The sequence below is a fragment of the Ciona intestinalis genome, chromosome 4 (assembly GCF_000224145.3).
Source record: "Ciona intestinalis chromosome 4, KH, whole genome shotgun sequence".
NCBI classification, from domain to species: Eukaryota; Metazoa; Chordata; class Ascidiacea; order Phlebobranchia; family Cionidae; genus Ciona; species Ciona intestinalis.
In genome coordinates, this window is record NC_020169.2 from 5,279,675 (window position 1) to 5,307,666 (window position 27,992).

The following is a 27,992-nucleotide window of genomic DNA, read 5'->3' on the forward strand; positions in this document are numbered from 1 at the left end:
ATTATATCTGCGTTTGCTGATTTGTTCTTGTCAATTGTTTAAAACATGATTACATAAAATAAGATATCATGTGCTAACGGTATTCATATTACGTCCCAGTATACTGTTAATTGACATTATATACTAAAGTTGTCCCACCTTCCCCACCTTCCCCACCTTTATTCTATATAGTAGGGTGGGAAAGATGGGACGTATTTTTGTTCTATTTTCTTGCCCAATTTAGTAGTAAACAAAGAACATTCAAAAAAACTACAAAAACGTTACCTCACGACTTCCATAGACCGTTGTTAATAGTTTAAAACAAAACCAGGATATTTGGATATTATGTGGTAAAGGTTTCCCGTATTTCCCCACCTTTATACTATATAACTGTCCATATATATATCCTTTTTAACTGTTTCTTATTTCGCTTTATACAATTCTGATTTAAACTCCATCACGTCCAACACGTTGAATGTGGTGGCATCGTTTAACTAATGTAATGTTGCCACACGTAATGTAGCTGTACTGATAAGCAGCTTATACAAGCTTCTCCCCTGCGAAATGTGATTCAGGGCGAAGCAAACCTCACATATGTGTAATCTGCAAAACAATTATCCCTTGATCGGAAATTAGTTCTTTGACTTACATACGGATTATAAACATGCGATACTAGTCGACTATTGAAGGCGTATTTAAAAGCGTGTAACTAATTATACAGTGAATGAACAAATGAATGAATGTAACTTGCTTTATCCTCGCGTAGCTGAATGGGTGTTCATACACCTCGCGCCAGCTTACGAGTTGCCGAATGTATGTTATAGTCCTCATAAAACTTGTGTATTTTAAAAAATGAATCAATGAACTTTGCTCGTTTATCCTCGTATGACGAGGCAACGCTGCTACGTCGTTATCCAATAGGTTTACCATTTGATACACCTTGCTGTGCTCGCTATACGGGAGGGCATATACGGTCTCCGAAACTTAGATATAGTAGGGTGGGGGAAATGGGACACTTTTTGCACATAATATCCAAATATTCGATCGTGTTTTGAACAATTAACAACGGTCTATGGAAGTCGTCACGAAAGGGTTTTATAATTCTTTGAATGTTTTTTGTTTACTACCAAGTACAGAATGTGATCGGAAAAAAAGGAAATGTACCCCATTTCCCCGACCCTACTATATCGTTTGCATAGTTTGAAACATCTTTATAGCCAGCATATATTTCCTCTTGTGATTGCCGCAACGTTTAAACAAACATTGCCCTAAACTACAACAATGAGTTGCATTGTTCCATAATTAGACCACTGATTATATACTACACTGCAAGGCTAGTATACGCTTATCATCGCTGCTAAACTTGATTGATCGAACCTATACGTGCATTGGTTTAACCCGGACTTGTGCATATTGGTTTAATACCACACCGATGGTAAAGGTTTTGCTTACTAGACAATTTTTAATTTGACGAACTTCTCGACTGCTTATTAACTTCTTACTAAATAAATAGGTAAAATATACGGGACGAGAAAATAGAATGAAAATGTGTCCCATCTGCTATACGTCTTCCCCTACCCTACTAAAATCTGTTTAAAAATGCACACGCTTTTCTGGATACAAAAATCTTATTGAGTTCCAAACTCCAAACACCTTACCAAAAAAGTAGCTCATACACCTATGTAGCGTTACGTGTAATGCATGAATGTACATACAGATATAACGAAATACCATTGTTGTCCCATGGCCCATGATTCGTACACATATACCGGTTTGTTATGCATTTTATTGCTTTACACTATGCATTCATTGGTGTATAGGGTAATGTCCTATCGTATGCAATGGGTATTTAAACTATACACTATTGTTGCGTGGCTTCATTATATACTGCAGTTAAAGCATTCAAACTAAATATAGACTAAAACTCTTGTACACACATATCAGCTTGCGCAACAACTACAAAACTAAGACACATTTAAATAGCATTTATAACTGTCTCATATTGTGATGGTGTTGTACGTTGTAGTTGATATAAAAGCAAGTATGTATATATATATTTATATATCAACTTAGTATAGTAAAGTGGGGAAAGTTGAGACATCTTTTCCTTCTATTTCCCGTCCCATTTGGTAGTAAACAAAGAACATTCAAAGAGTAAAACTGTAACCCCACGATTTCTATATATAACTTTGGTACTTGTTCAGGATGTTTGGATATTATGTGCGCTTCAAGAATAATACTACATAAGCGAGTTGCTGTATCCAATAAATGTATATTTCGCCAAATGGTTATGATAGCACTGGCTATATTCTGTTATGATGCAACGAGAATCGTTCAACAATATGAGTGCTAGATCAAGACCAGATTTACGAACATGTATCAAAGCTATAAATCCAAGCTATTAAAATTCGTTGCCATTGTTTTTATAGAGAACAGATGATACACAAAGTGTTATGCTGTTCCTATTCGTATTGAAGCATTCGTTACTTCTCAATGGCCGCAAGATAGCTCCGGGCTAAGTTGGTTGCGCTATATAACTTGATGGGTCGAAAACAGCTTGCTTACTTGAGATAGCGAATAAGATGGAGCCAGTGGCCATCGCATTTATTGTAATTCTTGGAGTGGAAGGCGCTGTGGTCGCAGGTTTGGTGACTTATTTATTACTGAGGCCACGACAAAGAAGTAAGTAGAATGGTATTGATATTTATTTTATAATTTTTAAAACAAAGAAAGACGTTTTTGAAAAATGATTGAATGAATGAATAAATAAATGTAACTTATTTTTCATCGCGTGAAGGGACTATATAACATTCGTTATAACACAGATATTCTGTTTCATACACCCCATCCCGCTTATACAAGTTGCCATGTATGTAACGTATTTATTCTTGCGTGGTGGAGCTATATGGCAGTCGTTATAACACGACTGTTTATAATGGCAACCGTGTAGTTAAATGCTATTGAATGTTTTATAACTATGAGTTAGTTTGTATTTTCGATTTCACAACTTTATTTCTATATAACTGAACTATTAATGTATTTATTGTGACTTTAAAGATTTATTGTGTTGTTTTATTCCTTGTTCCTGTCACGCATACGTAAGACTTGTACGTCACGTAGGTATGACGTAGGTAACCCAAATGCCGAGTGTTTCATTAGGAATTATTTAATTATGTACTTTGGTTTGCTTACCACAAAGCGCTATCCAAGGCACACGATCTCAATTAACCAAACCTGCTATTACTTTGTCTGGACTTGGTCTAATGCAGCCTGTACGCCGTCCAAGATAATATACGCCATTTGCTTTGCGATACATTGACCTTCGGCGGAGCTTGAAAAATTCGCCTGAGGCTGCTTTGAGAAAGCGTCTCGCATTTGTTTTCAATTTGCTCTCGACTTAATTTCCTTGTTCAACCTTCGCACGTTGACGCCACGCACTTATACATATTATGTCATAATCCTATCCAGAAGGCGATAACTTAAAACCAGAGAAAGAGGTCGCAACAAGATATGGCGAAGTAAACGGTGACTCAAACGGTTACGTGGTCGTCGAAGTAGAGGTACCTGTTTTATTTAACATTAACAATATCCCAATATCACTATATCAAAGTTGCCATCGCCTCAAACCATATATTTCTTCGTCCTCAGCCAGAGAAACCGAGGCCACCATCTGAAGCGGAGTCTTCGTTACCAGGTTGGTATACCAACGACTGCTGCGTGAACCACATGTTTAAAGTCTCTTTAAACTAAAAAGTTGTCTATCTAGCTTTATACACGTTTATACCGCAGTTGCTGGGTATTGGGACAACCGGTGTAAGAATCACATTTAAAGTTACAGATTCTTTGTGAAGAATACTCCTCATTTTTTATTATACTTTGGTAGTAACAGAATTTAAGTATTCCTATATCATTTAATCATTATACAGCAATACACTACAATTACATGATTTGTAACTTTTACAATCAAGATAAATAAAAAAAATGTCATCTATGTAGGAATATGGTTTTGCCTGCGAATTCAAACGGATTAAACCAAAACAAAAATAAAAAAAACACAACGACTAAATTACCCAAAATATTTTCGAACTTATATTCCTCAGAACCGACCAAAAAACCCGTTGTTGAAGATGATGTTTCAATTGATATGGAACCAGAAGTTGAAGCTGCTCCTCTCGTTAAGAAGGAACCTCCATTTGAAAGTGATAATGCCTCAACTGCTACTGAGGTATGCGTGGGTTGGGTTTGTTTGTTGAGTTTAATTAAGTTTAAAACGATTTTAAACTATTTTCCATACAGTTTATTTATAGCGTGGTTTACAACTGTCGTTTTTCAGTTAATGCCTTTCTCTTGTTTAATAATTTGGTTTTTGCTACTATTTTTACCATACAGTTTGTTAGTAACTTCCATGTACTAAACGACATTTTGCTGCTAATTCTATTCTCTTCGTTACTTTTAATTTTGCTACTGTATGGGAGGAAATAAACTTTACATTATTTCTTCAGCCTGAAAGAGAAGCAAAGGAAGAAAGGGTGATTCCAATAGATGCGGATCATCTAAACAAATCTCCTGAACGTAAAAGTAATCTGGAGGATACTGACCTGGAAGATAAAGAAAAACCGTCTTCGTCGTCCTCGTCTTCTGAGGACACAGATAGAGGAGACAAGGATCAACTTCCTATAAAAGAGGAACCAGTTGAAGAGGATGTACATTCTGCTCCGGTAGAGAAAGAGTCTCCTGCTCCTGAATCTTCTTCTTCATCTTCGGAGGAAGAAGATGCGAAAGAGGAAAGCCCAATAAAACCGATCCTTGCAGTTGAGGAACGGGATCAGAAAGCTCCCGGTGATAAACCAACCTCATCTTCATCGTCTTCTTCAGAAGATGGTGATGATAAAACTTCTCCAAAGATCCAGTCCTCAACATCATCATCAGAAGCAGAGGTTGTGGTTGCTCCTAAAGTTCTTCCTCGCACCATCATCAAACCTCCTTCCTCCTCATCTAGCTCCTCAGAGTCCGAGAAAGAAAAAGTTCCACCAAAGATGAAGAAACCAAGAAAGTCAAAGATTCAGAAATCTTCTAAAGATGCTGCTCCGTCTTCTGATGAGGGAAAACAAGTTGTAGCAAAGAAGAAACCAAGTTCATCTACGTCTTCCACCTCGTCTTCCGAAGGAAAAGAAGTTAACAGGAAGACTAAACGTAAAGTTCGATCCAAGCATATACAGAACATGGAGGTTACTGAAATCGTTACAGAAGAAAATGTAATTGTTCGAAGAAACAGAAAAATTACAAAAGTTCGTGACGAAGATACTTCGTCATCTTCTTCAGAGAGTCCGGTTCGTTCACAAAAGAAGAGAATAAAGAAGAAGGATTATTCCTCCTCGTCAGAATCCGAGAGCTCTTCTGACGAAAAGAAGAAGGTTGCTGTTAAAGAGAAGAGAAGCAAAAAGAGAAAGAAGAGAAAGGAAATATCATCTTCGAGTTCCTTTTCATCCAGCGATGAAAGAACAAAGAAACAGGAATTATACTCAACAGAGTACTATTATGACGTAACAAAGAAAGACAAAGAAATAACAACTACCATTATTGAAAAATCGACGTCTACACATCATGACGTCATTAAGCACCACGTGTTCAAAGAAGTTGTCACTAAAGATGCAGCAAGTAAGAAGTTCTGTAGATTTTCTTATTTTAATGGAGCAGGTAGACTAGGGAAAAACGTGTTAACTTTATTACTTCTGCCTAAGTGTCACTGATTGGTCAAAGCACAATGGGCGTGTCAGTGCAACTCTGTCCTAAACCCAATGTTTCGACATTGTATTCATGTCACTTTTAAGGTCTTGCCAAACACATGCGCTCACAATGGTAGAACCACTATGAGCCTTGAATGTATAACCTTTGGACTAGAAGGGCCCGCTAACTCCTGTGCCCGACGCCAACTATTTCTTTTGTTTTTTTATCAGCTTCCAAGACATCCAGCAGCTCATCTGAGGACGAATCGTCTCGTGAGATCCAGAAGACTCTGCTTCAAGTTCCTCTTGTTGAGAGGAGGAAACCCCAAATGGTGTCGGTTGGAGTATCAGCTGAGCATTACAGATCTGGTAATACAGTAGGGTGGGGGAAGATGGGACACATTTTACTTCTATTTCTCGTCCCGTTTAGTAGTAAACAAAGAACTTTCAAGAAATTATTAAACTATACGCTCATGACTCCTATTGACCGTTAGTAATTGTTTAAAACACGATCAAGATATTTAGATATTATGTGCTAAAGGTGTCCCATCTTCCCCCACCCTACTATATACAATAGTTTACTATTGTTAGAGAAAGTACGATGGGGGAAGATAGGACACATTTTCATTCCATTTTATCGTCCAATTTGCTAGTAAACAAAAACAATCAGGAAATTATAAAACCGTATCCCCACGACTCCCATAGACCGTTGTTAATTGTTTTACCCAAATTAGGGTAGTATTTGTTAAACGTGTTCAGTCTCCCTCACACTACTATATAATTGGTCTATTGGTCTAACCTTTGGTCTAACCCAATAGTCATCAAAATAAAAAATAATTTCCCGCAGTTACATACAAGGGCCTCATATTTTGTCTTGATTTCATATAGAGGGATACATAACACCAGTCCGTAGATCCCCGATGATGGTGTCTGAGTTTACACAGACGAGGTTGGAGGAATCGTCATCGTCGTCATCGTCTGAAGAAGACGAGAAAGTTACACAAGTCAGTAAAATAAGTTTGAAAAATATCTTTTATCTTTTAGCACTTACTTTGTTACTTCTGCTCAATGTAAATAATCTTTTAATGGCTCATTTCGTATAAAACGTAGTATATGTTTGAGGCTTCGCCAGGCAAGATTTCAATATATATATATATTGTTCTGGCAATTGTTTGTTATGTGACGTTAAACCTGCCTTTCTGGCATCGCGGATCGCATGAGAATGATTAGATCAATAAAAACTTTCGTAAAAACTAACTTTTCCTTTTTTTAAAACACATGATGTCATCGTTTACACCTGATGCTCGCTTACGAGTTAGGTCTACCTCAAATTTAAGTTTCTCCGCCAAATTAAACTTTCAGGAACAAGTGATAGAGACCAAGTCCAGCAGCATCCAGGTTGAACTAAACAGGAAGAAGAAGAAACAAGAGGTCGTGTCGTCATCTGATGAAAGGAAATATAGGGAGGTAAATAATAAATATAGTAGGGTGAGGGAGAAAGGGACCCTTTAACACATAATATCCAATTGTCTTAATCGTGTTTTAAACAATTATAACAACGGTCTATGAGAGTCCTGAGGATACAGTTTTATAATTCTTTGAATTTTCCTTGTTTACTATACCAAATGAGACAAGAAAATAGAGTGAAAAATGTCCCATCTTTCCCAGCCATCTATATGCTTTGTATAAATATACCGTTAATCTTACTCTGTTTAACAACCAAACGAGTAATTACCCACGAAGTTACAGGCATATTGGTAACTGGTAAGCACGAGGTGTATGAAACCGAACACCCGCGTGTCATAACCATACTGTTGTTGCCTCGTTACGCGAGGGTAACTATAAGTTACATTCAACCATACACATATTATACAAGGTTGAAACAAGGACAGTCAGCACACAAGTTGATATTCAGTTGCCAAGTTCTTCGTCATCGTCTTCAAGTGAGGATGAAAAAGTAACAGAGGTTCGTGTATAAAGTATATGTTATAGATCAATTTGGCTTATATATGTAGTAGGGTGGGGAATATGGGACACCTTTAGCAGATAATATCCAAATATCCTGATCGTGTTTTAAACATTTAACAACGATCTATGGGAGTCGTGAGTATACGGTTTTATAATTCGTTGAATGTTCTTTGTTTACTACCCATTACCCTGATCCTACTACATATGTGCTATCGTGTGTGTAACGAAATGTATATTTCAAGCTCAACAAACCTCTTTTGGGAATCCTTTGTTGGTGGATTTGGCTTTTAAACATTGTAAAACGAAGAAAATTGTAACAGAAAAAAAAAGAGAAAAATTGTACTAAAAACAAAAAAAAAATTGTAACGGAACATCGACAGTGGTTATAAACCGGTGTAAATATGTCTATAAAATACGTCATCATCAAGTATCTTAAAAAGCTAAATGGCAGCCTTTACAGTGTAGTTTCAATGGAGATTTACACCGTTTAAGACAGCATAAGCGGTAAACTTTAAACCACCTTAATAAATCAGTTTTATTCCTACACAGCTGCAGGCGGTTGAAATGAAATCATCGAATATTCAAGTTGACTTGATGTCAAGATACGTTTCGTCATCGTCTTACACATCTACGAAGACTGTAGAAGTATGATATTTTCTAAACATTTGAAATAAATATATATAATGGTGTGTCGAAACATATGGGGCATTTTTAGCACATAATATTAAAATATCCGGATCGTGTTTCAAACAATTAAAAACGGTATATGGGTGTCGTAAGGATGTTTTATAATTGTTTGAATGTTCTTTGTTGACTACCAAATGAAACGAAAAAATAGAAGGAAAAGGTGTCCCATCTTTTCCCATCCTATTATACATTCAAAACTAAATGTCAATTTGAAACAATTTTAAAGTGAGAGCAAAGAAATCTCGAGAACATATTAAAAATAGATGACTTACACTAATATACTCACATTTTACTTTTCAAAAGCTTCAGAAAATAGAAACAAGATCAACTAAAATACAAGTTGATTTAACAAATAAAGAGTTTCAATCGTCATATTATTCTTCGGACGAAGACACCAAACAAATTCGCGTAAGTTTCCTATTAACAATATAGTTTACTGTGGAGTAAGATGAACACCTTTCGCGCATAATGTTATAATTCTTATAATGTTTTATGTTTACTACCAAATAGGACGAGAAAATAGAATGAAAATGTGTCCCATCTTCCCCCACCCTACTATATATGTTCAAATTTTAATTAAACAAACCGGCGTAAGTATTCGCGTTTATTTTGGGGGAAAGTCACCATCAGACATTTCAGTCTGTTTAGAGCGAAAATGGCCAGCGCTGTAAAAAGTTGTGTTGGTTAAAATTGCTTCCGAAACGTTATATCTGAAACATTATATCTTAAACAGACTCAAACGAGAGAAATGAAATCAGCCGCCGTACAAGTTGATTTACCAAAGAAAGAAATTGAATCGTCATCTTCTTCGGACGAAGACGCCAAACAAATTAGCGTAAGTTTCCTGTTAATGATATATAAGTTCAAGCATGTTTAAATAAAAAAAAACTAGAATGTATGAATGCCTAGTTCTGTAGTACAAACGCTATATCTGGAACGTTAACCGTAAAGTTAAGGCAGAGTTTGTTTATAAATGAAGGAACGGGTAGAGTTTGGGAGACGGGGGTTTAGTGTTTTAAGAAGATTTTACCAATAACGAATGGTTGAGAACTAATAGTTTATTGCAGTGTTCACCAACCGCAGTTTGTGGCCTGTTTAAGTTTATGCTAGAGCAAATACGGCCAGCGGTGTAAAAATATTTTGTTGGATAAAATTACTTCTGAAACGTTATACCTTAAACAGACTCAAACGAGGGAAATGAAATCAGCCGTCGTACAAGTTGATTTACCAAAGAAAGAAATTGAATCGTCATCTTCTTCGGACGAAGACGCCGAACAAATAAGTGTATGAGTTTACTTTCTAGGTCTCTAGTTTAAATCGTACTTTGTCAAAGCAACGTTTTTTAGTGGATATAATCTTATAGTACAAGGTTTCCCCCTAGTCACCAGTCACGATTATACTTGACAATTTTACTCAAGAAGTTTTACCCACAGCGTGTTTTTAACGGTCGACGTTTTGCTGTTAAGTCCAGTTTCAAGTTACGTTGCATTATATTATGTTATATATTACATAGACACAAGCGAGTGAAATGAAATCCGCCACCTTACAAGTGGATTTAAAGCAAAGAGAGCTAGCTGACGTAGCCGAGGAAAACGAAGACTCAACCACTACTATTACAACGGAGGAGATAATCGTAACAACAACTACTAAAGAGCGAAGAAGGTTTCGTTAGAAAATAAAAATATCCAAAAATAATTACCCACAAAATTACATACGTGGTAGCTCGTAAGCGGGCATAAGGAGTATTAAACAAAACACTCGTGTTTACTGTCGTTGCTCCGCCACGCAAAACTAAATAAGTTGCACAATTTAAATCAAGCCTTTATCTTTAATAACTTTCTTTAAATTACCTAATAAAACGGGGAATTTGGTATGAAAACAGTTGTTCTTTACTTCTATATGTTACGTTATATACCTGGTAGCAGAAACATCATAATAGGCAATTAAAAATTAGAGTTTTCTCTGCGCTGTATATTTGACCAGTATTCGCTATCACAGCTAAAATACTCATGTTATTTTAGAGGTAGCACAATTTCTATTGTTTCAGAAAATCTCGGCAAGATATTCATTTCTTTTCCGGGTGGAAACGTAGGGTTACGCTGGATGATTTATTCAAAGCTGGGGTGGTGACGGAGTCCACCATATCTAAGATTGAAACAGGCAAGTTTTATCTTGTTCAAAACTACGCCATTGCAACCACGCTCACCCCTTGCGATTCTTATACGTTTGTATTTTAAGTATAGGGCTTTAGTTAGCTGGCAAGAGGTGTATCAAACGGAACACCCGTGTTATAACGACTGTCGTTGCTCTCCATGCGAGGTAATAAGTTACGTACGTGGTAACTCGTAGGCGGGCACAAGGTGCATGAAACAGAAGTCCTTGTTATAGCGACTGTCGTTGACCTTCACGCGAGGATAAATAAGTTACATTCATTCAATTGCTCTACATTAAAAGCAATAACTGAAGCGATGTGGGCATAACCAGAACTAAACACCGCTACCCTTGACATTCCTAAACGTGCATACTTTAAAGGTGAACTCGAGCAAGCAGATGTTGAAAAATCTCTCAAGTTGTATTTGGTTGGTGAAGAACCAATTGCCGGCCTTCTAATGTCGGATTCTGGACGTAAGGTTTCAATTTACGATGCGTGGAAACAGGGTCTTATTAGAAGAGGTATACATGCATTGGCAAAACCAGCTAAAACACAAACCTAACATAGGCGTATCAACCTTTAAATGTGAAGACAAGATTGGATTTTCTATCTTTATATAGTATAGGGTGATGGAAGATGGGACAACTTTTCATTTTATGTTCTCGTCCCATTTGGTAGTAAACCAAGAATATTCACAGAATTCTCACAGAAAAACTATATCCTCATGGCTCCCATACACCGTTGGTAATTGTTTAAAACACGATTTGAGATATTTGGATATTATTTGCTAAAGGTGTTCCATCTGCCCCCCACCTTACTATATTTTTTTTATAAATTTTGTACCAGTATACAAGTTCAATACAAACTTTAATTATGCTAGGTTGCAACAACAGTTGAATATTAGTTTTCTTATCCTATGAAGTATGAAGGCACACGAATTTGAGTTTAAGTCGGTTTTAATACGTTCATATTGCCTCAGGTACCTCAATCAGCTTACTAGAGGCCCAAGCCGCCACAGGACGAATTATTGACGTGAAAACAGGCGACAAACTGTCGGTGAATGAAGCGTCGGAGAGAGGAGTGATTGACAGCCAATTTAAGACCATTTTGGAAAGGTATAAATGAATGAATGTAAATTGCATTATCTTTGCGTGGCCGGAAAACGACAGTCTCTGTAAACATTCTTTGTTAATTACCAAATACTCTGTAAACATTCTTTGTTAATTACCAAATGAGTTTTTTTTTATTCTTCCCCCAAGCGATTATACTAAAATATACTTCATGGGCAGTCAAAAACGTGTTTATACATTCTAACGATAAATGTAATAAGCTGTATTTTTTTAAACAGAGCTGAACGAGCTGTGTATGGATACACCTCCAGGACAACGACTAAAACGTTTTCTTTGTTCGAAGCCATGAAACGTGGGCTAGTGGTTGAAAATCATGGCATACGACTTCTTGAAGCTCAGATCGCTACTGGAGGTATAGAATTGTATACAGATTGCTACCGTGTATGGATTGCTAACGTACATTTGTCCTTTATATGGATTGTATGTATTTGTATACATACGCAGACTTTCCTTTCTGTTAGAAGTTTAAATTGGGAATAATTAAACATAAAGGGCTAGTTTGTTTGTCCGCTAGGTGGCGACGACGCTTCTTTCTTCCAATAAAAGGTAAATAAAAATCCCTCCAAAAATAATCACCCACAAAGTAACATACATGGTAACTCGTAAGCTGGCACGAGGTGTTAAACCCGTGTTACAACGACTGTCGTTGTTCGGCCACGCGAGGATAAAGTAAGTTACATTCATTCATTCAAATATGTTTTAACTCCAAGTGTTTTCATTTCTGTCGACTTATCGCTATATCCTGTCTTCTTTTGAACTTTGCTTCTGTAACTACAGAAATGAATAATAATTATTGTTATTATTATACATGTTAACCATTTACCCAGGTATTGTGGATCCGAATGCCAACCATCGGCTGCCGGTAGAGGTCGCCTATGAGCGCGGTTTATTCGATGAAAGATTAAACGATATTTTGCAAGACCCATCCGATGATACCCGAGGATTCTTCGATCCGAACACCGAAGAAAACCTGACGTACCTTGAACTTATGGAGCGGTAAGTGAAGTATATGGAAGTATACGATGCTCTGGTTCAGTGGTTAGGCGCTTATATCGTAACCGAGGGTACCGAGTCCACTGCTCGATACTGATAAGCGTTTGTGTCCATAGGCAGAATACTTAAAAGACATTGCTCCAACCTAGTGGTCACTAATTGTTCGTAGCACCCTAGGAAGTTGGGGTAATGAGTCGACCCCGTCTTTCAGTTGTCTTAGTGAAAGTTTGCAAACATCTTCTATTTTCGCCCACAAATTGTTTTGTCATACTAAATATATGTATTGTAGTGCGCTAACTTTGGTTTGAAGCTAACATGTAATCATCTTTCACTTTATAAAGATGCGTGATTGACAAAGACACGGACCTTCGATTGCTTCCATTCAGAGTAAAGAGTAAGAAAGCTTCCAGCAAAGCGTCAAAGGTAAAAACATGACAAACAATATTACAAGCGACGTTGCTAAATGGTTAGCGCTCCTGCTTCTAACCCAGAGGTAATGGGTTCTAGGCTCGTCGCTGCTACCATGGTGGGCGTATGTATCTTTGGGCAACACACTAAACGGCAATAATTGTTCTAATACAAGGGTCACTAATGGGTTGTCTAAATTGTCAGCCATATATAAAGGTAAAGTAAGAAGTTACAACTAAAATAAATTTCGTGGAACTAGCTCTGATTTAGTGATTATAGAGTAAGTCTGCTGCGTCGTTTGTAGCACTATATCTAAACAGTATCATGGGTTTCATTATAAATCCGTGTGTCTTGAAATACGAAGGTATAGAAGGGTGGGGGGAGATGGGACGCCTCTTCCCCACCCTACAATACATAAATAGTATTTTGTGCGCCCATTATATCAGGCATATATCTCTAATTCACTACAAGTTTACAACACCGTGATTTATTTACGCCATTCATCTCAAACCATCGTGAAGCTGTCACTAAGTTAAGCTTCCATTACTTCAACCATAAGGATCGCCATGAGCGTGTAATTGCACTTGCTTCTATTTTAACGTGGCGCCGTAAACCGAGATCTTTAAATGTCTCCAACCGCCGCAGGTTGTGTTTGAATCAGCTACCCGCCGTCAAGTGTTGCTACAGCATATCGTCGATGCTGAATTGGTGGATTCAAAGACAGCGAAGAAATATGACGAAGGGGAAATGACGTCAGAGGAGGTCAGCCAGATGGTGGCGCAATTAAAAGTTTTTGTTGATGGGACTTCACCAATTGCTGGGATAATTAATTCAACGACAGGTGACAAACATGATGCATTTTGTCATATCACAATATCTTAACACAGAAATTACATAAGAGCAATCCACTGGCCACTAATAAGTAAATACATTTTGAGAGCAAGTAAACAAACAAGCCACATATCTGTATATTTCAAATACCACACAACTTTAAGCTTTTGTTTGGTAGGTTTAATAAACACGACTGTAACGTTTACTGATAGCGTTTCTAGTACAAGACACATTGCATTTTATTTTCTATAAGTAAAGCCCTACATATAGCTACGCCTCTAAATCTTGCAAAAGGTTCTTTTCCGGAATCACACATGACTTTTAGTAGACATGTTTCATACTCTAATGATAAATAAATGATCTTTTGCTTCTGCCATTACATATATATTTCGTAACTCTTAGCGGGCACGAGATGTGTGAAACAGAACCCCTGTGATGTTGTAAAGTCGTTGTCCTGCCGGGCGGGAATAAATAAGTTACATTCCATCATTTAATAATCCGCAGGTGAAAAGATGAGCATACAAGAAGCCAGTAGAGCCGGACTGATTCGTAAAGGAACAGCTTTCGAATTATTAGAAGCTCAAGCCGCTTGTGGGAAGATTATCGATGTGCAGTCAGGCAAGACCGTTACCATAGAAACCGCTGTGAGATCGGGACTTATTGACAAGTAAATAAATAATTTTATGAAGAACTTTTTTTAAACAGTAGGGAAGGAGGGTGGAACACCTCTACCACATTATTTTCAAATATCCTGATCGTGTTTTAAACAATAAACAACGGTCTATGAGAGTCGCGAGGACACGGTTTTATAATTTATTGAATGTTCTGTGATTACTACCAAATGGGACGAGAAAATAGATTGAAAATGTGTCCCATCTCCCCCCACCCACATACGTATAAACTATTGGCCTGTCAGGAATATTTGTTGTTTCCAAACGAAGTTTCCATTGTTTGGCAACACAGCAAACTTCTTTTATGGGTTATCCAATGAAAAAATCTCCACCAAATAATTACCCACAAAGTTACATACGTAAAAATGGGCACGAGGTGTGGGAAACAGAACAGCCATGTTATGACGACGTCGGTTATGCGGATCATCAATAGAAAAAAAGCTGTTTTAGGAAACAAGAGTCTTTCTACTTTTGATTTATTTATTTTATGTTGTTTTCTTGCAGTGAATTTGATGACGTAGTGTCACGTGCCAATCGAGCTGTTGTTGGATACCGAGAACCATTCAAGCGTGAAGTGCTTTCTCTATGTGAGGCTATGGGGCGTCACCTCGTGGTCGACCGACACGCGATCAGGTGTGCAAAAAATAGGATTTTTTCAGTTTCCGGGTTCTGTTGTAATATTGTTTTTTAGCGGGTGAGGTCCTTGTCAAAAGCCTTGGATTTAGGCCGGACTTGGCAAGTTATCCAAACACCCTGTACAGAGTTTAAATTTCTGGGTTCTGTTTATACCTACATTAAATTATAATTAGTCCAGATCCCAATAGACCAACATTTTCCCTTGACTTCAAACATCATACGCTAAATTCACTCTTACCCAGGTTGCTGGAGGCGCAGATCGCAACTGGAGGAATCTTTGATATCAACAGTCCTGTACGAATAAGTGTGAGCGTAGCAGCTAAGAGGGGGTTGCTGGATTCAGTGTTAGCAAGGAAGTTGGAGAAACGAGAAACCACGAGTTACTTTGATCCAGTTACTGGGGAGAATCTGAATTACTCAGAACTTATGGGAAGGTAAGACATATATATCGCGTACAATGAAGTATTGGGTGGGTAAGACGGGACTCTTTAGCACATTATCCAAATCCTGAGCGCGTTTCAAACAATTAACAACGGTCAAATGTCCGTTTTGGCAACACTATAGCGGACGAAACGTTTACCGAAAACGTCAAAAGAGTCTATAGTAAACCATGTCACTGTTTAGATGCGTTTTGGACAAAGACACGGGGTTGCTTTTCCTGATGGTTGAAGGAGGAACTGTCACTCAAAATGTTCGTCCGTTTGAACCGGAGCCGGAGTCGAAGAAAATTCGAGAAAAAGCTGAACCTAAAATTACGACAGAGGTAGTTATGAATGTATGTGTGTATATGTGAATAAATTAATGAGCGAATGACCGAATAAGTGAATAAATGATTGTCCGATTCCATTTATCCTTACATGGAACATTGGTTTATAATTTTGCAGCGCTCAGCGCTTTTGTGTCAGTATATATACCAACGTTAGTAACGTATACTGTAGATAGAGATCTAATATAACCTCAGGCGTTAAATAAAAGTTGTTCTTGTCCAGGTTGTTGTTGGAAAGCAGAAGAAACGGAAATCCACCTCAAGAAGATCAAGTAGCCGTGCAGGTTCGTTGTGGATATTAATTCAGTAAAAAGATATAGTTGGGGGGGGGGGGGGGGACGGGACACCTTTACCACACATAATATCCAAATATTCTGATTGTGTTTTAAACTATTAACAACAGTCTATGGGAATCTTGAAGATATGGTTAAATAGTTCTTAAAATGTCCTGTTTTAAACACACCTCGTACCTGCTTGCGAATTAGATTAAAGCTTTGCCGTTTGAATGTTTTTTTCTCCAATGACATACACGCTGACAATGGTAGCAGTGTCGAGCTTCGATCCCATGCCCTTAAAGTTAGACTCAGCGCCGCACCACAAGACCTCAATTATATTATTATTATTTCCTTTACAGCTTCCCCGCCGCCAGCAGCGATCCCTAGCAGCCCTCCTGCGATCCTAAGCCGTCGTGTTGTCATTGTTGACCCGCAAACACAAAACGAACTCACAGTTCAAGAAGCTCTGGAACACAAACTAATTGACGAAGAAACTGCCAACCAGTTGATGGCGCAAGAGGGCGACTTTCTAGAAGACGGGGACAAATAAATGACATGAGTTTTTGTAGGTGAATGCGAGTAATATGGTACAGTGCGGTAAGAAGGGACACCTTTAATTAGCACACAATATCCAAATATCCTGATTGCATTTTTGTTTACTATCAAATGGGACGAGAAAACAAAATGAAAAGGTGTCCCATCTCCTCCCACCCCACTATATTCACCAAACTGCACCTTATGTTTTAAAAACACGATTTTCGTTTTATTTCGTTTTCATTTCACAATGGATTGCACCGTTTTAATGTTCTTTTGTAGGCATAATATTTCAAACAAACTTTTCTAAATACAGGCAAAAAATAATTACATTTTTTGGTATAAGTTGATAAAACATTTTTATTCACATCGCATCAATTTGTGTTGCACTATTTTACATTCTTTTGTTCGAATGTTATTTTGCTTAAACTGATCTTAAAAGTTGTGTTAGCTAAGTTCTTTTAAACATACATTTGTTGATATCACCGCCAGCTTATTATTTTGCATGCTCGATTTATATACATTATATTGCGCCCGCGAGACGTCGCTAAAGAGCCACGTCCGCGTTTATTTTGCCATACCGCGATTAATATCCAAGTAGATGCCGTTTACAAGTCAACTGCGCAATTTTACCGCAAGTCAATACAAGTAGTATGCATGCTGCAAGCTGATGTGTATTTAATGGTAAACATTTGCATTGGGAAGGCACTTATAATAATGGTAAGATTAAAGCGTGTTTGTCTCATACCTAATGTAAAATACTTCAGCACGTTCTGCGGAATACTTTTAATTACCACAACATGATTGTATAATGTATAGTATGGTGGGGTAAGATGGGACACCTTTAGCACATAATATCCAAGTATCTTGATCATGTTTTGAACAATTAACAACGATCTATGAGAGTCGTGAGGATACGGTTTTATAATTGTTCAAACGTTCTTTATTTACTACCACATAGAACGAGAAAATAGAATGAAAATGTGTCCCATCTTCCTTCATTCTACTATATATCGGTCAAAAAGTTTTCTGTTTTAACCAATTACGTCAATAATACGTTTTAACCAATTACTTCAGTAAACAAATTTCTCGCAAGAAAAATCGCTGAATTTCAGTGCCAAATTTTCCGGCACATACTTGAAAATCTGACCTCTGCTCTTGACTAAGCTAAGTCGCCCCGAGCAAGAATAGGGAAGCCGCAGAAATTCGCTCAAGAATTTATCTCAAGTCGCTGGTTTTAGCTGCAAACCAACATGGAAGGCGGGTTGATTGCGATAACTGCGGTTCTAGCCGCACTGGGGTCGCTTATTTTGTTACTGATGCTTATTATCTTCTTTACGTCCAAGAATAAAAAAGGTAAGTTTGTTTTATTTTCGTCTTTTTTAAAAAATATATGTGTCAATAGAAGCGCGATACTTTGTCCTGCCCTGGGCGTGTCTTCTCTGCTTTCGTATAAGATGGCATATTGTTGCTGCATTGGTTTAATTTTGCTCTTTAACGTTAGTGGCGTGTTTTAATACATGTAGTAGGATGGGAAAAGATGGGACTTTTTTATTCCATTTCTCGTCCCATTTGATAGTAAACAAATAAAGAATTATAAAACCGTAACCTCGCGACTCCCATAGACCGTTGTTGATTGTTTAAAACACGGTCAGGGTATTTGAACATTATGTGATAAAGGTGTCTCATCTTCCCCCACCCTATACTATAATACCAATATTTGTGCAAAAATTTAAAATATGTTTGTGTGCTTTGAACATTTGTGTATTTGGATTGTAGTTGTTATTTTAAGACGGCAAACGCGTGAATTTGTTAAAAAAACTCCGATCTAAAATTAATACGCGGGTAACCCATAAGTAAATGAAAACGTTTAAAATCTAAATAGCAACACGTTACGGTAAACAAGGATTTATCTTAAAGCCAATCTCTTCCAACGGTTTCAATCTAAGAAAATGTCATCGTAAAACTATTTTTGATATTTTTATTACCGGGGCTAATGTAATATTAGCGCAAACACGACGCAGCGTTTATCTCTCGAAACTATTCGCCCGCAGCCATGCTAAGATGACTGATTATATCAAACATTGCTAGTTTAAGCGCGTTCTTATTTGTAACACAGCTTCCGATGCGAGATTTAAAAAACCGCAACCGAAACATCGGTGTTTTATTTTTAAACTTTAAAGATAAGCACTTTTTTATATTAAGACTTTTTTTAAATAAAAGCAAAAAATGTAAAAAATTCATTTTAAACTTAGCCAAGCTTTTTTTTATTAGGAATTTTTAAATTGAAGGTCTAAAAAAATGTGAATTTTTATTATAAAATAAAAATTATATAGTAAAAAAAATAAATGTGAAAACTTTACAAAAAATAAAATATTATATTTACTTATTTAGATGACATTGAAAAACAACCAGCGGTAAACGGCAAACACCCAAACGGTAAGCAACCAGATGAAGATCGAGTGATTGAAGTCGAACCATTAAAACAACCCAAACCCCCAGACGAAGAAAAACAAGTTCGTTTATTTCCTTTTTTTAACTCTTTAACATTTTTTGATCATTTTCGTGCCTTATTTTTAAATTTGTTTTTGGAAATTTTGATTTTTTTTATTTACTCCGAGAACTGTTTTTTCTTTAATAAAGTTTAAAATTTTATTATTTTAAAAAATCGTTTTTTTAGAAGGAGGTCAAGACGAAAGTAGAAGTGGAAACATCTTCGATTCATTCGTCATTATCTTCTTCTTCTTCTACGTCATCATCGTCTACGTCATCATCGTCTACGTCATCATCATCTACTTCATCATCATCTACGTCATCATGCTCCCAGGATAAAGTAACCACCATAGATGAAACAAATCAAGAAGAAGTTCGAGAACAAAGGTATTGCGTTGGGGGAAAGATGGGACACCTTTTCATTCGATTTTCTTGCCCCATTTGGTGGTAAACAAAGAACATCCATTTGGTGGTAAACAAAAAACATTTAAAGGATTATAAAACCGTATCCTCACGACTCCCATAGACCGTCGTTAGTTGTTTAAAACACATGCATTCACACTCCTATTTATTTATTCCCACATACATTTATCTATGAATTTATTTATTCACTTGTCAATTAAATTTTCCCATGTTTATTTGTCCATACATTTATTCATTTATTCATTCATCCATTTATTCCAAGGGACGAACCTCCGATTGTAGTTGAAGCTTCTCAACACGAAGCGCCAAAAGAGCAGAAAGAGGAGAAAGAGGAACCGGAGGAAAAAGAGAAATCGTCAAGTTCGTCGTCGTCAAAAGAAGAAGATGAACAGCCAGGTATGTAACTTAAGATTTTATATATTGGTGAAATGCTTGTATTCTTGGTAGTGGGTCGTCCTATTACTTAGGTTTGCTATTATAAGGGTTAGTGGGACTACGTTGCCGCAAAGGATCTGGAATATAAGCAGCAAGGGGATAGGAACTTGTTGTTCTAAGGCTGTGTTACTTACCGGTGACATTCGGCAAGAGCCGGATGGCGATAAAACATCATAATAAATGAATGAAATTTATTTCGTCTCTTCGGTCACGATAACGAAGAACAAGAGAGTTGGTAAAAAGCGAAAAGACGGGTAGTAACGGTAAAACAACAGTTGTTAAAACACGCGTATTGATAAAAAATAGAAGTAATGTTTTGAATAAAATGCATGACTATTATACCCTACAGACGATACAATGTAAAAATTTTGAAAAGAACATATAATTAAACATATTAAGGTTCTAATTGGAAGAAAATACACTATTTTTTTATACCAGATGATCAATTGAAAGAATATTTATAAATAAACTTATACCATGTTAGTCATAGCACCCTCATCGCCACAAAAACCTGCAACTCCCTGTTCATCTTCTTCTGACGACAATGAGGTTGTTCTCGAACCTTCCACAAAGGAAACTTCGTCTTCGTTATCTTCAGATACATTGTTGTCGTCTTCCTCGTCCAGTGAGGAAGAAAACGAGAAGGAAAAAACTGAAGAGGTATTTTGCACTGTTGGAAAATCACAGAACAGTTTTGTAGACCTTAAAGGTAGAAAAATTCACAGTGTTAGAAAAAACACAGTTTTGTTTAGACTGTTAAAAAATCTTTCTAAAACAATCATCCACAAAGTTACATGTCTGATAACTTGTAAGCGGGCTAAAACACCCGTGTTATAAGAACCGCCGTTGCCCGCCCCCGAGGTCAAATAAGTTAGTGAATCTTTTTCTTTATTTTAGAAACCAATCAAACAAACCTCGGTTTCCAAGATCGTAGAAAGTTTCGACCAAGCTCAAAATCCACCTGAGAAACCACTGGTGGCGCCAAAGAGGTCAGTGAATTTGGTATAAAATGCCATAACATATATAACGTGGGGTAAAGCATACCCCTTTAGCACATAATATCCAAATATTTTAATCGTGTTTTAAACAAACAACAACGGTATATTAGAGTTGCGAGGATATGGATTTATACCTCTTGGAATGTTCCTTGCTTGCTACCAAATGCTTTGAGACAAGATAATAGAATGAAAAGTTGTCCCATCTTCTCAGACTCACCTATACAGCATTTTTTACCTTTTCGAATACGATAGCTAAGATCAAACTAAATAAAACAACAAAGAAAATGAAATTGGCCACACTACAAGCAAACGTGGTTTAAAAAGAGACAAATGTATTTAATTTTCATCTTTATACGTTACAGGAGGTCTAGGAAAGACGTTCATTTTACTTCTGGTTGGAAGAGAAGAGTCACCCTTGACGATTTATACAAAGCTGGTGTTGTGGACGAGACAACGTTGGAGCAAATAGAAGCAGGTATAATGTTAGCTACTGAGAAACTAGACTACAAGTATTCTGTTACTTCTGCTACCGGAATAATGTAAATAAACTTCCCGATGGCATACGAAACAGAAATACGCTACGTTTTTCATACCAGATCAGCTGTTGACAGTTTTTTACATTATGCCTGGTAGTATAGAAGCCAACAAAGCTTTCTTATAAACCTACAAGCGGATATGTGGTTACTCGTAAGCGGGTACGAAGTTTATGAAACACAACACTTGTGTTATAATGACTACCGTGCCCCACCATGCGGATATAAATGATATATTCATTTCTAAACAGGGAAGATTGAAGAATCGAGTATTGAAAATTCACTAAAGTTATATCTGGTTGGTGAAGAACCGATTGCCGGCTTGATAATGTCCGATACTGGCGAAAAAATTTCCATTTACGATGCATGGAAAACCAAATCTTTAATACGAAAAGGTATGAAACCTTTATGTATTTTCATATTTTGGCATATTTCCCCAACACATAGGAAGCTTTATGTAAGTCCAAAGCGCACAACAAATTAAGAATATGAGGGATAGCCACACACCCATGTTTTCTCAATTACTTTTTCCTGCATATATTTGCGTGACAAAAGCCAAACAAGACATTTTTGAAAAAAAAATTAACATTCCTGGCAGCAACGGAATATACCTACTACATATTACGCATTGACTGGATATAGTATGTAGCCATTTCTCGGCTAATTTACATAACTTAAATTTTATTTAACTCTTCGACCACGGCAACCTATCTTTTACGTTTCAAGGAAATGCGATAAGTCTGCTCGAGGCTCAAGCTGCTACAGGTAGAGTTATAGATCCTTGTACTGCACAGAGAATGTCCGTGCAAGAAGCGAGCGATAAGGGGTTGATTGACAAGCAGTTTGAAACAGTGCTATTACGGTGAGCTATATTAGAAGACATTTAGATTTTAAGTAATATTGGTTCTAAGTGATGGCTACAGTATGCTGTCGCCTATGTATAAGTGATGGTTTTCACGAAATATGAATAAATTTCACGAAATATGAAAACAATTCACCAAATACGAATAAATTTCATGAAATACGAATAAATTTCACGTAATACGAATAAATTTCACGAAATATGAATAACAAATTTCACGAAATATGAATAACAAATTATATATGTAGGTTATAGGCTAAGATGGTTTAAGTTTTCATTCTCCTTTATTGTCCCATTTGGTAGTAATCAAGGAATATATAGAATTAAATAACCGTCTCCACGGGACTCTAAAAGAACGTTGTTAATGAAACCACGACTAGGAAATATGGGACAGTATATTCCAACGGTATCCATCTTATCCCACAATATTATATACTATATATGTCTTAGCGCTGAACGAGCTGTTTATGGATACAAAACCAAGCTAAGTACAGAAACTCTATCTTTGTTCGAAGCCATGAAACGTGGGCTAGTGGTTGAGAATCATGGTATACGACTTCTTGAAGCTCAGATCGCTACTGGAGGTATAGAATTGTCTATAAATTGCTACCGTGTATGGATTGCTACTGTAAAAGGAATGTATGTATTGGAAATGGATTGTGTTGTTTATGGATTGTATGGAGTTTCATATAGAATGCGCAAATTAGTACTGGAGGTATTAGGTCAAAATAAATACAACTAATTGTTTGTGCTTATCTGGTATAGAAGCTATTAATTTTATTCTAATTTCTGTCATTTGGCAAAACCCTAAAGAAGTCTTACCGAATGGCAGACGGGACATTATAGTAAAATTTTTGTTTTAATTTATTTGAAGATTTGAAAAACTGCTTTTCATTGTGCCTGTTAGCAGAAGTATCAGAATACTACATGTTAACTATTTCAATACAGGAATCGTGGATCCGAATGCCAACCACAGGTTACCGGTAGAGGTCGCCTATGAGCGCGGTTTATTCGACAAAAGACTGAACGATATTTTACAAGACCCGTCCGATGATACGAAAGGATTCTTTGACCCAACCACTCAAGAGAACCTGAGTTACCTGGAACTAATGAAAAGGTTTACTACTTAACTTGTCCCTTCTTACCACCGTAACTGCGAAACCTGCTGTAATCCGATTAAAATCTACTCGCATAGTGTAAACAAATACATCAGTAAAATATCCTTTGCCTTTTCTTCACAGATGCGTCATAGACAAGGACACAGGACTTCGTCTCTTGCCTTTTAGGGTTAAAAAGAAAACAGATCCAAGACCGCCAAAGGTAAAAAGCCAATAAATGGAATTGCGTTGAATTTGTTTGTGTTTTAAAATTGATAACTTAAATGAATGTAACTTACTTATCCACACTTGACGGGGCAACGTTATTCGTTATGACACGGTTGGTCTGTTTTATTCACTCTTTGTCCTAACACCACTGAATGAAACCATACATATACACTGTATGTTCTGTATGATAGTATATTATTGTTACTCAACTATATATACATGGTTCGACGTCGTTGTTTACAAACATATATAATGACGTTTTTATCTACCATTAAAAACTGACTAAACAATTTATTCCCTGCTTATAACATGTTAAAACTTGTATAAAAATTGTTTCATGTTTAGAATATTTTCTACAGATTGTATTCCATTCCGAATCCAAGAGACCGGTTACCTTACAAGACGTTGTCGATGCCGAACTAATTGATGCGGAAACTGCGGAGCGGTTTGATACACGGAGGATGCTGTCGTATGAAGTTAAAGATATGATCAAGCAACTAAGGGTGTATGTGGATGGGAAGCCACCAATCGCTGGGGTGTTGAATAGAAGTACAGGTAGGTAGGGTTAGTGGTTGTTGTGTTCTACAGTAGTAAGGCATGCCAAAAAAAACTGCTGGGATTTAAACCAAAGCTGGCCTATTACCTCAATAGTGTATATGCACATTCTATGCTTTATGGCTTATTACCCCACTATACTTTAGTTTTAGCACACATATTATGTTACGTAGCCAAAAAAAACATTGATCTTCAGGTGAAAAGATGAGCATACAAGAAGCCAGTAGAGCCGGACTGATTCGTAAAGGAACAGCTTTCGAATTATTAGAAGCTCAAGCCGCTTGTGGGAAGATTATCGATGTGCAGTCAGGCAAGACCGTTACCATAGAAACCGCTTTAAAAACAGGCCTGATTGACAGGTAGAATTACCATGCACTTTAACACGAAATTATCGTTTTACTAAACCTGGCCGTATACTGTATTTGGCGTGTAAATCCACTTTTTCCGCTTGTCTGTCGAATGTGTATATCCTTAGGCTTTAAGTTTGGATTCTAAATTTTATAATTTTCTTTCAATACGTGCGAATTCGCCTTTTGTATACAGCAGTGGGGGGGGGGAGATGGGACACCTTTTCATTCTATTTCTTATATATCTCATTTGGTAGTAAGCAAAGAACATTTTAAGAAATAGAAAAAAACGTATCTTCACGATTCCCATAGGGCATAGACCGTTGTTAATTATTTAGATCACGATCGAGATTTGGATATTATTTAATCAAGGTGTCCCGTCCTCCCTATTCTATTATGTCAACAGTTTTAAAGAGTTTTCTTTCATTTTATAGAGAATACGAAGACGTTGTATCTAAGGCTGGACAAGCAGTTACTGGATACCGAGATCCTTTCAAACACGAAGCTTTGTCGCTTTGTGAGGCGATGGGAAGACACCAAGTTGTTGAACGACACGGTATCAGGTACATGCACCAAGTATGAAGAATATAAAGCATGTATTAGACGGTTGGGTAAAACACAAAACTAGGATAACTGGTTTCCACCACCAGGTTTGTTAAAAGACATTATACCAAAGCATAACAAAATATAGAGATACGTGGCATATATTTGGTTGAAAAGAAAGATAGAACACTTTCAACACATAATATACAAATATTCTGATGGTGTTTTAAACAATTAATAACGGTTTATAGGAGTCGTTTGGATATGGTTTGATAATTCTTTGATTGTTCTTTGTTTACTACCAAGTGGGATGAGAAAATAAAATGAAAAGCTATTCCATCTCCCCCCCCCCCATTATATATCCATTAAGTTTGTAAAGTCAGCGACGCAAATTTTCTCCGTTATATAAATAGACTTCTGGAAGCTCAGTTGGCAACGGGAGGGATTATAGATCCGAAGAGCCCGGTTCGAATCAGCGCGGCAGTGGCCTTGAAGCGAGGTTTGATTGACAGGAACCTTGCCTCACAACTGGACCAGCGTGAAACCTCTAGCTATGTACACCCGCTAACGGGAGAAAATCTGAATTACTCTGTCCTTATGGAAAGGTACGAACACTATAGCTGTTATAGTATGAAAGCTCTCGAAGTTGCTAAAGCATTGTTTATCCCATATTTTGTTATATGTTTGGCGTAGGAAAATTCAAAATGAACATGATATAAAAGACAATTGTGATAAATATATATATATATATGTATGTGTGTGTGTGTGTGTGTTATGTGGGGTTATGTCGTAGCACCAGATCATTACTGGGGTTAGGTTTGTACTGAAAATGAGCAGAACAAAATATTGTTATATTTTAGGACAACATGTTTCGTTGACATAAAAATATTTCTTTTGATTTCTCTATTGTGAAAACGCCCACAGTTCGTGGATACAACCAAGCTTCTGTTTTAGATGCACAACGTTCGATGATATGCTGTTGTTACCGGTGGAAACTGGAACTGTAACACCGAATGTTCTCCCGTTTGAACCGAAGCCATCAGGTCGAAAAATCCGCGAAAAAAGTCCAAGTCCGTCCAAGCCAGTGGTAAAGTTAAAATTCTTCATCCACAATATGCTATAAATAGAACAACGTTATCGCTTTAATCTAATGTTCTGTTCTGGTAGGTGTATCGGACATACAATATTAAATAAGCAGCATGCATCTTAGCATGTTTTAGTACGGCTGTTGTTTACCGCAGATAACATCGATTGTATGCGCGTTTTTTCTCTAATAGACAATAATGAAATTAACATCAATTAAATATCGTATGGTTATCCATTCTACTAAATAAATGATGTGTATTTTCCATTAAAGCTTATATTAAGGTCTGTCGATTTTTCTCCGTTTTTTTGTTAGTGTGTAACGTTTTTTTAATATATATATTTTTTTTAAATAAAGTAAAGTTATGTAATGTATTTTGCACTTTGTGAATCTAAGCATATATTTCTGTTCAAGGTAAAAGCAAAGCGAAAGAAAAAATCGTCTATGAGAGGGAGTCGACCATGTACGTAAAATAAGATAAAATGTATAGTACTGTGGGGGGAGATGGGACACATTTAGCACAGAATATCCAAATATCCTGATCGTATTTTAAAAAACTGCCGAATGGGATGAGAAAATATAATGAAACGGTGTCCCATTTTCCCCCACCCTACATTATATATCTATTGTAATTACGAAGAACAAATGAATTAAAACAACCAAGAGTAGAGATTTATAACAATTAATAGAAAACTACTTGACGAAATGTGTTATACTATGTATGCATTAAGTTTATGCTATATGATATATTACAATATCCTTAAGTATAATGTATGTATAGTAGGATGGGGGAGATGGGACACCTTTTCATTCCAATTTCTCGTCAATTTGGTAGTAAACAAAGAACATTCAAAGAATTATAAAACCGTATCCTCACGACTCCCATAGACCGTTGTTAGTTGATTAAAACATGATCAGGATATTTGTATTTTATGTGCAAAAGGTGTCTCATCTTACCCTACCTGAATACATTAATTATGTCGTGTATTACAATATCTTTTACATTCCACAGCTTCCCCAACAAGCCGTCGTGTTGTGATCGTTGACCCGAACTCTGGGAACGAGCTCACCGTGCAAGAAGCCCTCAAGTTTAAATTGATCGACGAACAAACTGCAGCTCAACTAATGGCAGAGGAAGGTGACTTTGAGGAGGACGAAGATGGAAATGATTCCTTGCTCGTGCCTGGGACGTCTAAAGAATCAAAATAACGTGTTATAAAACATTAGTTTATAGTAGTGTGGGGTAAAACGGGACACCTTTTGTTATATTTTCTCGTCTCATTTAATAGTAAACAAAGAACATTCAAAGAATTATAAAACCTCACGACTTCTATTAACCGTTGTTAATTGTTTAAAACACGATCAGGATATTTGGATATTATGTGGTAAAGGTTTCCCGTATTTCCCCACCCTACTATATATACTAAAGACTCGAAATGACATACCATCAAACATACTAACTTCCATACAGTGACATTGTCAACACTCCCAAGGTTTGCTAACAACCGTTTAAAGCGTCATGAAACAACGGTAGTTTGTTATATAGTACTTTGGGGTAAGATGGATACCGTTAGCATATAATATGTCGTGTTTTCTAATCATATTTTTAACAATTAGCAACAATTTTAAGAGACGCGT

At 36.8% G+C, this 27,992-nt stretch overlaps 2 protein-coding genes across 3 annotated transcripts in view; both read left to right on the top strand.

Annotated features, from left to right (window-relative positions):
* LOC100182850 (plectin) overlaps positions 1-17,422 on the top strand; it is a 55,939-nt gene extending 38,517 nt beyond the window's left edge. Inside the window, exons 3-29 of the mRNA XM_002131464.5 lie at positions 2,409-2,661; positions 3,448-3,539; positions 3,628-3,673; positions 4,080-4,204; positions 4,482-5,637; positions 5,937-6,074; positions 6,594-6,709; positions 7,068-7,172; positions 7,582-7,671; positions 8,223-8,318; positions 8,664-8,768; positions 9,094-9,195; positions 9,543-9,644; positions 9,874-10,022; positions 10,408-10,520; positions 10,893-11,033; positions 11,492-11,627; positions 11,861-11,994; positions 12,470-12,638; positions 12,977-13,058; positions 13,689-13,884; positions 14,379-14,541; positions 15,050-15,178; positions 15,424-15,615; positions 15,806-15,944; positions 16,171-16,231; positions 16,582-17,422. Coding sequence (XP_002131500.2) covers positions 2,562-2,661; positions 3,448-3,539; positions 3,628-3,673; positions 4,080-4,204; positions 4,482-5,637; positions 5,937-6,074; positions 6,594-6,709; positions 7,068-7,172; positions 7,582-7,671; positions 8,223-8,318; positions 8,664-8,768; positions 9,094-9,195; positions 9,543-9,644; positions 9,874-10,022; positions 10,408-10,520; positions 10,893-11,033; positions 11,492-11,627; positions 11,861-11,994; positions 12,470-12,638; positions 12,977-13,058; positions 13,689-13,884; positions 14,379-14,541; positions 15,050-15,178; positions 15,424-15,615; positions 15,806-15,944; positions 16,171-16,231; positions 16,582-16,772 — 4,368 coding nt within the window. The 5' untranslated portion in view covers positions 2,409-2,561 and the 3' untranslated portion in view covers positions 16,773-17,422. The remainder of the gene's footprint in view (positions 1-2,408; positions 2,662-3,447; positions 3,540-3,627; positions 3,674-4,079; positions 4,205-4,481; positions 5,638-5,936; positions 6,075-6,593; positions 6,710-7,067; positions 7,173-7,581; positions 7,672-8,222; positions 8,319-8,663; positions 8,769-9,093; positions 9,196-9,542; positions 9,645-9,873; positions 10,023-10,407; positions 10,521-10,892; positions 11,034-11,491; positions 11,628-11,860; positions 11,995-12,469; positions 12,639-12,976; positions 13,059-13,688; positions 13,885-14,378; positions 14,542-15,049; positions 15,179-15,423; positions 15,616-15,805; positions 15,945-16,170; positions 16,232-16,581) is intronic.
* A 556-nt stretch (positions 17,423-17,978) lies between these two features.
* Positions 17,979-27,663, top strand: LOC108949426 (plectin-like). Of its 2 annotated transcripts, none has more exons than XM_026834024.1 (19): positions 17,979-18,112; positions 19,151-19,272; positions 19,440-19,636; positions 19,935-20,068; positions 20,592-20,767; positions 21,005-21,096; positions 21,468-21,580; positions 21,890-22,033; positions 22,365-22,500; positions 22,951-23,084; positions 23,449-23,617; positions 23,742-23,820; positions 24,185-24,380; positions 24,577-24,739; positions 25,162-25,290; positions 25,684-25,875; positions 26,225-26,357; positions 26,769-26,817; positions 27,367-27,663. In XM_026834024.1, exons 1-19 carry the CDS (start codon positions 18,010-18,012, stop codon positions 27,561-27,563), a joined length of 2,658 nt encoding a protein of 885 aa, XP_026689825.1. In that variant the 5' UTR covers positions 17,979-18,009; the 3' UTR covers positions 27,564-27,663. The 2 variants fall into 2 exon arrangements, with proteins under 2 accessions (XP_026689825.1, XP_018667000.1); XM_018811455.2 differs by having other exon boundaries at positions 17,980-18,112; positions 19,437-19,636.
* The last annotated feature ends 329 nt before the right edge of the window (positions 27,664-27,992 follow it).

Bases quoted from the DNA above. Each gene is read 5' to 3' on its own strand.
- LOC108949426 (XM_018811455.2), top strand. From the start codon at position 18,010: ATGGAAGGCGGGTTGATTGCGATAACTGCGGTTCTAGCCGCACTGGGG. The intron at 23,618-23,741 runs GTTTACTACTTA...TTTTCTTCACAG, and splicing joins TACCTGGAACTAATGAAAAG to ATGCGTCATAGACAAGGACA. The intron at 25,291-25,683 runs GTACATGCACCA...TTATATAAATAG, and splicing joins GTTGAACGACACGGTATCAG to ACTTCTGGAAGCTCAGTTGG.